At 43.9% G+C, this 10,905-nt stretch overlaps 1 protein-coding gene across 1 annotated transcript; it reads right to left on the reverse strand.

The window, feature by feature from the left end:
• Positions 1–522: 522 nt before the first annotated feature.
• Positions 523–10,313, reverse strand: KIAA2018 (KIAA2018 ortholog). Its single transcript, XM_010022288.1, has 5 exons — positions 10,255–10,313; positions 9,631–9,659; positions 8,800–8,882; positions 8,081–8,177; positions 523–6,972 (listed from the first exon to the last, which is right to left on the reverse strand). Exons 1-5 carry the CDS (start codon positions 10,299–10,301, stop codon positions 536–538), a joined length of 6,693 nt encoding a protein of 2,230 aa, XP_010020590.1. The 5' UTR covers positions 10,302–10,313; the 3' UTR covers positions 523–535.
• Positions 10,314–10,905: the final 592 nt, after the last annotated feature.

The raw sequence follows: 10,905 nt of genomic DNA on the forward strand, positions 1-10,905 counted from the left end.
CCTTAAGTCAAGTGCATGTGACAAGCTTCAGGCAGCCAAAAGCTGCACAACAGCCGTGGCTTGTGCTGAGGGTCCTGAAGATACTTTACAAAGGGGAAGAGAGAAACTGAAGCCACTTCCAAGTTTGTCTGTAGTTTCAGGTAAACACAACAGAAACAAAACCAAACCTGGAGCGTATGTCCCATCTCCCATACAGATGCTCTCACTCTATGTGTTACTGAGGGTGGCCCTTACCCCGGAACAATTGGACATCAAACTTGATTGTTGGAAAATCAACAACCAATATTTGCACAGCTCTCAATTTTGCATCCTTACTGTTTACAAGTAAGCATTGCTATAGGCACTGGTGCTTTAAAGTTAGTAAGGTGGATGGAAATACAGTGTGTATATAAATACGAGAAGTACCCATATACATACATTTAGGCAAATAAACAGTGATGCTATGAATGGTCTCTTCAGGGATGCCAGTAAGATCCACTTTCTTCTCCTTAAATACATAAACGACACACCAGACTAGAAGTCAGTCTATCAGTTTTCATACAGCTGAGCTGCAGTCGTGACCTAGAATATGGCTTATATTGTGGGCAGGTCGGTTTGAGGACTGCTTGGAAGAATCTGAAGCAGATGTGTTTGCGATGGACAGCAAAGGCGACATTGCTGAACCATCCGGAGGAAGAGCTGTGGCTATTTCTGGAAACAAAGACGTTAAGTTAAAATTGGATAAGTGTGACGTGTTGGTCATGTGCATCGGCGGCATATCCGGGAGCAAAGGAAAACTGGGCTGAGCAAAACCAACAGGCCTGGGAGGAGACAAAATGGATCCAAATCGATTGTTTAAACTTCCACTACTCGGCTTCTCTGTGGTTGGGTTAGGAAACATTTGATTGGGAAAGTAAGGGATAGAAATGTCATTGGAAAGGGTAGGATGGGCAGGAGAGTATGGTGGATAGAAGGACGGCAGAGTATTCTGAGGATCGACCGGGATGAGAGCTGGTGTTCGAGTGGCACTGGGCTGAGTGACTGGTGGGATGAAAGAGGCGTTGGCATTTATCGGTGGATTCATGCCACCCTCCGGAATAAAAGGGAACCCAAAATTCTGAGAAAGAGTATGTTGGTCAGGGGCCGCATTGTCATTAGACACTTGAGTGCCATCAGACATAAATCGGACAATGCTGCCTCTTTTTTCTATGGCAGACTGCTGGCGCCCAAGGATCATACTGCTGCTGGTGGGCAGGGGAAGATGCGGAAGACTAGGATCAAAGACATTCCCATGTCTTTGATTTCCAGATCGATTCCTTTCAGGTTGACGTATTTTAGAACCTCCATTATCTTGCAGAGGATGCCTCGAGCGCTGAGTCACTGAAGAATTTGGCTGACGAACAGAAGGTTGACCTTGCTCACCGTTCCCATGAGAAACTGCAGGGTGAGGGTGGGTTGGCCTCACAACTCCATGCATGTTGCTAGAAACAGGCGTATTCATGTGGCTCTTTGTTCCATGACTGTCCGTCATCCTCATCGGATTGGACTTCTGCACAGAGATGTTTGGGCTTGTATTGCGACCCTGAATATCTCCAGAGGAAGAAGAAGCTGAAAAAGGAATATTCAAAGAACTGTTCCTTGTGTTAATTGCACCAATAGACATGTCGCAGCTCTCCCTGCTCTGGCCATCACCATCTCTTCGGATGTGGACGCTCTCTCGTGCTGGGGGACAGTTGTATTCAATTGTGGAGGAGGCGCCACACTGCGTGTTCCTTTGATGTTCTGGGATCGATCTTTGGCTTCCGCTAACTTGATCTCCAAGGTGAGGGGCAAGTAAACTCTGCATAAAGCTTTGGTGGCATGTGTTTTCGTTTTCCCTCGAAGGCAGGGTATTTCCTGCGGGAATACCCTGCACTGGCTGGTAGGGCAATCTCTTCTGTCTCTCTATGGATGGCCCAGTATTTTGACTGATCCGAAACGCTTGCGACTGCATGCCCCTGAGGGATGACACTGAGTTACCAATTTCGCTGTTTCTTGAAGCCTGTACATCGAAGTTGCCTGTTGGTTGTTGGTTTGGTCCAGCTGGCTTAAACGTCTGACAATCAGAAAGCCGCTGCACATCTGAACCAACGGTATGGTCAACAGATAAGCGGCCCTGCATATTATGAATCACCAACCCTTTATTTCTAGAAACATCAAGGTAGCTCCTCATTTCAAGCTGGTCAGGAACCCGAGGGCCTTGAAGAGATATTCCTATTCTCTGTTCTGAATTTGAGGGCGTCTTCCCAATGAGTGCCTCAGCAGAGTAGCTGGAAACTCTGTTCCTTTCCTGCCTGTGAGGGGTGCATGTCATATCGGATGGTCTGGTTACGATACTTGCCTGGGACACCATTTGCTGCTCTAAGCCCCTTGAAGTCATAAGTCTTTGCATCTGATTGTGCCCTGACACATGTTCAGAACCTGAACCTTGCTGCCTGCTGCTAACATCTTGTTGCTGTTGATGCATAATATCCTGATTTATATGGCTCTGGGGGTGGTTATGATGGTTTCTGCTTGTTGCAGGATTTTCACAGTTCTTTTCAGGCTGGGAAGCTCCAAAGTGCTGCTGCATCTGCTGCTGCATTTGCTGGTGGTGAGGATGAGGCTGACCACCTTTTTGCCGTGTCTGGTCACTTCCGTGGTGCTTTTGCTGTAGAGAAAGCTGTGTGGCTTGTGTTCCCTGGATGAGATTTCGCTTCTTTTGCATCTGCACCTCCTGCTGTATTGTTCGCTGTTGGTGGACACCGTGAGGCTGAGAGTGGACTGAGTTTTCCCCATGCGTGACATGGTGCTGCAGCTGATACAAGTGGTGCCTTTCCCTTAACTGACCAGCCTGCTGTTGCTTTAAGTATGGATGATTACTGTGAAGATGAGATATGCCTTGAGCAGGAACGTGCTGAATTGGCTGCAAATGCTGCCCTGCCTGGCTTTGCTGCTCTGAAATCGACGGTTGAGAACTGCACTGAACTTCAGTTTGCCTCAGAGCTGGCGTTACAAAGTTGCTGTTAGGTGGGAATAACCTATTAAGGCCATCAGTGTGCCCTTGATTGCTCACTGGCACCACCGAATTGGATGAATTAGGGGGAATCTGACTGACCAGCATCTGTGTTTGATCAGCAATACTCTCTGGTGTTCGGTTCATCAGCGCCATCCCTTCAAGCCTTATGGGTGTTGTCTGGCATTGCTTTTGCCTCTTTGCTGTCGAAAGCAGAAGGTCATCCTGAACAGCCCGCTTGGCAGAGTCTTTGCGACCTTCATGATTTTGCTGCTTTAAGTGTGATTCCTGCAGCTGGGAAGCCTGCATGGTGCTTGCCCTAATAGCATTCAGTTGTTCCTGAGCGTATTCACTCATCATAGCGGGCCCATATGTGCTAGATGGAAGGGAGAGGCTTACAGTTGCAGGGACTATTGCTGGCTCTGAAGACTGGGATAAACTTGAGCAACTCACAAGGGGATGGACAATGCGACTCTGGTGTATTAGGTTATTCACACTTAAACTGGTTATGTTTGGTGACTGGGAAGAGGAAATCTGCAAAGAAGTGTTTGATGTTTCCACACCTCCTACAGAGCAGCTTGGATTTTCAACCTGTCTATCGACATTCGTCTGGACTGTATCTTGAGCACTGAACTTGTTTGGTGCTGCTTCCAATGGCCCAGCATTGTTTTCTTTCACTGGCTGAGGTTTAAAAGGCTGCTGCTCTCTCTCCAAAGGTGCAACCTCAGTTGACTTAGAGATGGCATCCCTCATGTTAACCTGTATTCCTCCGCCACCTTTCTCAAGGTTTTCCTGGTCAAAAATAGCTCTTGCTGCAAGAGCTACAATGTCAGTCTGTTCTGAAAATGTGCAGCTATTACATGTACTGGTTGAGGTGCTGCTAGTGATGTCTTCTCTGGTGGTATCCGGCAACATAGATGCAACTGAGAAGCCTCGACTGCTGCCAGAGCTAGTTGACATCGGGGAGTCTGCCTGCCTGCTAGCGATAAGGGAAGCACTGACTACTTCCTGATCAGAAATGCAGGAGTGATGCTGGGAGAGAGAGTCACTTTCCGTGTTCATTAGCAAAAGTTCCTGCTTGTCGGGCAAATCCACATTTGATTCTGCTGATTTAGAGTTTTCCATGGGAAAATTAGAATGCTCCCCCTGAACGGCAAATGAAGAGGTTTTTTCCACAGCTGTTCTTTCTTTTGTGAGATCAGACAGCATTTTGGTTAGACCCTGTCCTTCCAGCAAGTCTGCATCTTGCATCACCGCTGAGGAATCCTGCGCAATGCTGCAGGGCTCTGAAACCGTTCCTGCCTTGGAGGGATGACCTGATGTGCTGCTCTGTGCTGCTGATGTCCCAGCAACCTGGGGATGTGCTTCGGTACAAGAGGACGTTAAGGTGCTGGGGGGCTCACGGGGCTTGGGAGACTCTGACGAGGCAGAGTCGGTTGGTGGATGGTTCGGAGATCCTTGGGCGTGCTGGTGCGGAGCATCTTTGTCAGTTGGTGGGAGCAGCGGTAGCTGCTCTGACACCACGGACTCCAGCAGCGAGGAAGCGGGTGCCCCTGCGGAGCTCAGCTCAGGGACAGGGCAGGTTTTCACTGCCTGCTCAGAGCGCACAGTGTCTTTGGAAGGACAGTCAGGAACGCTGACACCACTCGATGCTGCTGCACCACTCACCTGTGACGTTAAAGCTTGTGATACTGCTGGAGTGGTTTCAAGCAGCCCCTCGCCATTTGAATGCTTTGCCACCATTTCCACAGCAGTACAGTCCACCTTCCCTGCATCTTTGCAAGGAACTGCTGGGTAGGACACTTTACCGATGACTGCTTGGTGTTTCTTTGTGCTTAGTTTTTTGTTTGTCCTTTTGGACTTTGCATTGGCTGGCAAGCCAGCAGCTGCTTTTTTTGGGGAAGCATTTATTGAATTGGATGCACTAGTTAATACCGAAACTTCCACAGGTACTGAAGTTGCCACAGAAGTTGGCAATGACACACAGTTAACTGTGGCAATCTGGTTACTGACAGTTGTGGGATTGGGAGGATGGTTGAGAGACAAGTGTAAGCAGCTCTGCCCAGCCATTTGTGATATGCTCTGATTGAGGTTAGCTAAAGCACCAAACGTATTGAGGGCAACATTGGTATTTGGATCTTCGCTGGTGGTGGGTTGAATAATTTGCATAGGGGCTTGACTGGAAGCTCCAGATGAAGACATCACAGGCTGCAATGCAAAAAGCTGCCCGTTTAAAGAGATAGTTTGAGGATGTTGTTGATTGGACATTGTAACTGAAAATGTCTGCGTAGAGCTAGAAGACGGCAAAGAAGACGGTCTTGGTAATATATGGACAAGGTGTTTCCCTCCAAAAGTCTGTGGAAGAGACACATTTTGGATGGAGCTGCTGGAGTTTGCAATTGCAGTTGGCCCGTTCACGGGAACTCTTACAGAAGCAGAGGGCTGAGCGGAGAGGAGAGGAAGAGGATTCTGGTTAGCAGCTTGTATAATGACAATTTGCTGACTAACAGTTTGGCTGGGAACTTCAGCTCTCACAATCGGAGGGCACGGAGTGGGGTTTGGAGGCTGAAGAATGATGACATTATGGTTAGCTGGTGCTCCTGTAACAGCTGCTGCGACTGGCTGAGCCATCTGAATCACCTGCATAGCTGAATTTAATGGCAGGAGATTTCCTGCAGCCTGAGTTTTAACCTGTGGCTGGCTGATTAATGGCTGCATAGGTAAGGGTGGGCATGAGGGCAAGGTAACTACAATCTGTTCAGCTGCCTGTCCCTCCCCAGGAAGAGAAGTATTCAAACTGATACTTGCAGTCAAAGGCCTGCTGTGAGCAGAAGATACAGTACCAGCACCATTAACTGGCTCGTTTAATACTGCAGTCATTATACCAGATGGCGTTTGGCTTAGTGGCTGAACAGTATTTCCAGCTAGCTGCAAAGTTGTCCATGTGGTCTGCGTGTTTCCAGCTGAAGGCATCCGTGTAAGGCTACTCATGTTTTTCAAGTCTGAAGTGCCAACACCTGAAGAGCCTGAAAAAGACCAGCAGTTCTCTAGGGAAATAGCAGGCAGAGTGCTTATTGCCATCACAGCCGTAACTCCTGCTGCAGAAGTCACAGGCATCCCAGCACTACTTACTAAGTCTGTACTTTTGAGGACATTTACAGAGGAAGAACTATCTGCAGCAGACAGTATCACAGATGACACACCAGCTGTGTCTGTGGTTGAAATGACAGAGTTTTCCTGAAGGTCACTCCTAGAATTGTGTGTATCTGAGCAAGCTGCATTCACTTGTTGAACTTTGGAGGCTTCCGTGGAGGCACTGGAAGGAAGGCTGATTCCCTGGGGGAGTGTTTTCTTAGTTAATTTAGTGCCCTCCTCATCATTTTTACTTTTGGGGAGATTTTGATCATTCTGTAGTGCATTACTGGAAGAACACTGGAGTTCCTGTTCTGGTCCGGATCGAGATGCGCTCTGCGAGCCAGTGGTAGCAGTGGCAAGCACGCCTCGCTCATTGTCCGGGGTGGAAAGCTCAAGAACATTCCCTGCTGGAGCTGACTGAGCAGACACCACTGGAGAAACTGTAGTTTGTGACCATGGCTTGTTTTCTGTGGGGTAAATACCAGAAATCGTCACAGGAGTCACTAGGTTGCAGGTTCTCTGGACTGGCACAACATTGGCTGTTTGCTTTTGTAAATTATGACCAACGTTAAATGTTATTCCCTGGACTGATGCTCCTTGGTTATTTCCATTGGGTTGACTCCCATTTGAATAGACAATGATGTTCTTTTGAACCTGATCACTGGGAATAACAACTGAGACCTTGGCATTTTTGAGATTTCCCTTCCAGTGGATTGTAGGGTCATCATACAGGCAAATATCATTTGCTTTCAGTAGTTCGATGTATCTCCCGTTCTCCTTTTGCAGTTCATCCAGCTGTTTCCGGAGTTTTTTTATCTCTTCAGCTACAAAACAGCAAGAGCACTCCATTACATCAGCACCAGAGCAAATACTAGGTAATGTTACCACGACTTGCACAGTAAACACTACGTAGCATTGAATTGAGCTGTTAATTATGTATGACCTCTTCAAATGAGTAACTTAATAAAAATGAAGACACTTATCCTGATAAGCCTCTCTACTTAAGCGGGAAAGTGAACAAACTTCATAGACTATTCCATTACCAATAGCAAGATATGTCAAACTATTTAGTTAGAAAAAGCCATCAGGACTAACTCAGATGAAACTGAACACTCATTAAATTGTTTAATTACTGAAAGATGAGCACATTAACTTGTTCTTTTCCCTGCTCCTTTGCAAACACTAAAACTGTTTGCATGTAATTGATAATCTCATGGTTTTCAAAGACAATTAAGTTTCATTACTTCTAAAAATGATAATCAAAATTAAATACAAAGCACTTACGTACAGCCACAAAACCGAGCAATGCACTTGGAGATGGCTCACCCAGGAAAATCACTCAGGTTTTTCAAACCAAATTACATCACCAAGATAAAAATAAACTATTAAGAACTCCATTCTATTGGTAGAAATAAAAAATGACAAACTGCAAGTGAGCTCTGAGATTATTTCTGTCATACCTCCATCACTGTATTTTTATGCATCTGTACAAGAAGGTTTGAGATGATGTATTTTTATAAAATAGGCTGTTATCACTTACAGCATTTAAAAGGAAAAAAATACCTCTATGCATGACAGAGGCTCCTATTTCGATGTAAAAATCTAACTAAAGTTTGTAAGAAATCATTCTGGTCACTAAAGTAGACTAAATCAGGATGGAATCTACTAGATGATGTCGCATCACCTATTAGCTCTGTAATTACATCACAACACAATTGCTTCATATTCTCTCAGCTATGTACAAGAATGCACAGTTGGGCATTCTGCTGGCTTCCTGTTCAGGATATTCTAAACAGATGTGTTTTTCCTGAATGTGCACAATGTCTTGGAATTCCTAAGTGTTGATCCAGGCTTTGTTGTTAGTCAGTACGAACAGACACAGAGTGGAAGTGAGTGACAAATTCTAGAGACTCCAGCAGTATCTGTACTTACCTTGTTCGTTGTTCCCTCCATTTAACAGAAGTTCATCATTCTGTCTTTTCATTTCTGTTATATACTTAAAGGCCTGATCCAGGATCATGTTCTTGCTCTTTAAAAGGAAACATGTAGATAAAATTAGGAGAGAAGTCTATAGTTGGTAGACCCATTGATGCTACTGACCCCAATGCCATGAGCCTTTTACAGAATAACATTTTCAGTGCTGGAGCTGACATTTTCCAATGCTCAAAGCTAGCTACTAAGGCCATGGAACCCAAACAGCAAGCATCATTTCTTGCTGAACAGCCTAAAATTTGTGTTCACAAACAAACATATACATCATACGAAACTTCCAGGATACTGACTTGGAAATATTTTCTTAGGAAAGAAACAAGCAAGGAACAATTATCCAGGGAGGTGTATGCATAACTTTGAAAGTAATATACTGGAGAATATGGTAAGAGAAAATATGCCATAATCCTTTCACCATCTTCCTTTTATGAAACTATGCTTACTCTGCCTGCAAAACCTCTTGTTCACTTCTTAACTGCTAAAAGGAATTCTATTACAAATAATTTTTAAATACAAATAACTAGTAAGATTTTTGAGCATATTAATTCAGATAGTTTTGCCTTCATCCTAAGACAAACAGCAAAATAACTATACTTTCTTGCACAAGGAAATGCACAAGCATTTTACAGGAAACTTGTACAAACCTCTGAATGGACACCCACCTGCTTAAGTGCTGGAGAGCAGGGAATGAGTTCTCCGATTCTGTTTATCCCAGCATTAATCTTCTTCTTTCGATGTCTCTCCACTAAGCAAAAACAATACATGCTGTGTCATCTGGTTGGGCAAGTCACAACAGCAGCATAACTAGTACCAGTGTAAGGACTCATAAATACCTCATTTCATGATATACTGGAACCCTCAGTAACTTGAGAGAGGAAACAATTCCTCTAAAGTAAACCTCAGTTATTGAATAGAGAGCTGTAACATAAACAGCAATACCTTTAAAGGGTGGGGATGTTTTGGATGCCTTTGTGGAAAGGAAGAGTTACTACATCTCAAAACTCAGGTTTTGATAATGCTTTCTAACTGAGTTTTATAGCACTCAGCCTGAGAGATACAACTCCTGCCTCAGGGACAGGCTACAGGAATATTTCTAATACAGGGAACCCCCAAAACTCTCAGGTCAGGTATCTGTCTCTGTCTTAAGAGAGATGGGCATTATTGTGTGAATGCTATGCATTTATTTTCCTTTAGAATTAAACACAACTGAAATTGTTTAATTCTCAGTTTACTAGCATTGGAAAGCCAGTGGGATGGTCCTGCTTTCATACTTGGCTGTGCTATTGCAACCTTGTACTATGGAAAACAGCAAGCAATCAAGAAGCCCTTCTGCACAGATACTCTATGCAAGGACACAGAAAGGTGTTTGGTAGGGTGGGGTTTTAAGTGAAGTAAACTCCTTCAGAGGAACCTTCTCCACACAAGATCTGTTTTACTAGTTCAAAGCATCAGTGCTTACTTCCAGACCAAACAACAAAGCATAATGTTCCTACCTGCATTATGTGTTTCCCGGTTTTTCTTTCTGTGAAACACAAAGAGAAAACAATGATGTGAAACAGAAAGGAGAAAAAAAATCTTAATACAAACAAATATTTCTCTTATTATTTTCTTTACAGCTAAAAATACTAAATATTATATTCTGCTCTTTGAATAAGAATGTAGTAGAAGTCACACTCACAAGGACTGGTCTTAGACATTAGTATTAAATAGTTTCTAACAATAATTCATGGAGACGCAGCTGCCCTTTGATTCCCACTGCCAATACAGAATACAAAAAACCCCTTTATTTAATGGTGTAAGAAAGAGTCACAAAATCCATGAAGACTGAAAAAAGCCCTGTAGGACAGATCAGTGTTCTCTCCAAGCTTTTCTTATCATAAATCAGATCCTACATGGCCACCTAGCATAGGATGAATGCTCTATTTAACCAGGGACTGAAGGATTTCCCTACCAATCAGATATTAGATCAATGTGCTACTACAAAGGAACAAAAACCTGGAAAAGTTGTAGTGACCCTGGTCAATCCTCAGTACTTCTTGTCAATACCCCATTGCCAAACTTTTAGCTAGAAACTTCACACTTGTGACATGACCACAGACTACAGAAGCACAACTCACCGATGTTGCTTCTTGGTAGGTGTCTCATTCTCTGTCATCTCTGGCATGGTTTCGGAGAAGAGAGCCTGAATAAAATTGGGAAAGGAATTAACAACTGTACTCTTCTGAATTCTAAGCACATGGCATTTGTTACATCATTTTGCCTTCGGCCACAAGGACAGGTCCATACTTTAGTGTACGCACAGGTCCATCACCTGATGTAGAGCAGTGAGTACTCCTGTGAGTAGCTTTGTGAACCTGCCCTGCTGTCTACCATGAACTGGTTTGCATTTCCTCAATTACTTTAAATATCAAACCAATTATAATCCCAACTACTTTAAGGAAGCAAGAAGGAAAATTAGAGTGTATGATTGGTTTTTGAATGGGAGGAAATACAGCTGAACAATCTTCCATCAGCCTTTCTTAGCTGAACATGCATTTAATTCCCAGCTCTAAATAAAACACAAATGCTAAGCAAAATACAAGCTACAATAAGGACATTTTATTAAATACAAATTTAGAGTGCTATTAATGTAGCAAATTACAAAACCTACTTACTATTGAATAATGCACAGCTTAAAATGGCCAAAAGTGACACCCTATGTTCTCAGGTATATAAAACTCAGTTCAAGTTATGAAATAAAGTTATACATAACAGCCTCAGCTTTAACA

This window comes from Nestor notabilis, unplaced genomic scaffold (assembly GCF_000696875.1).
Source record: "Nestor notabilis isolate BGI_N333 unplaced genomic scaffold, ASM69687v1 scaffold12439, whole genome shotgun sequence".
Classification (NCBI taxonomy): domain Eukaryota; kingdom Metazoa; phylum Chordata; class Aves; order Psittaciformes; family Psittacidae; genus Nestor; species Nestor notabilis.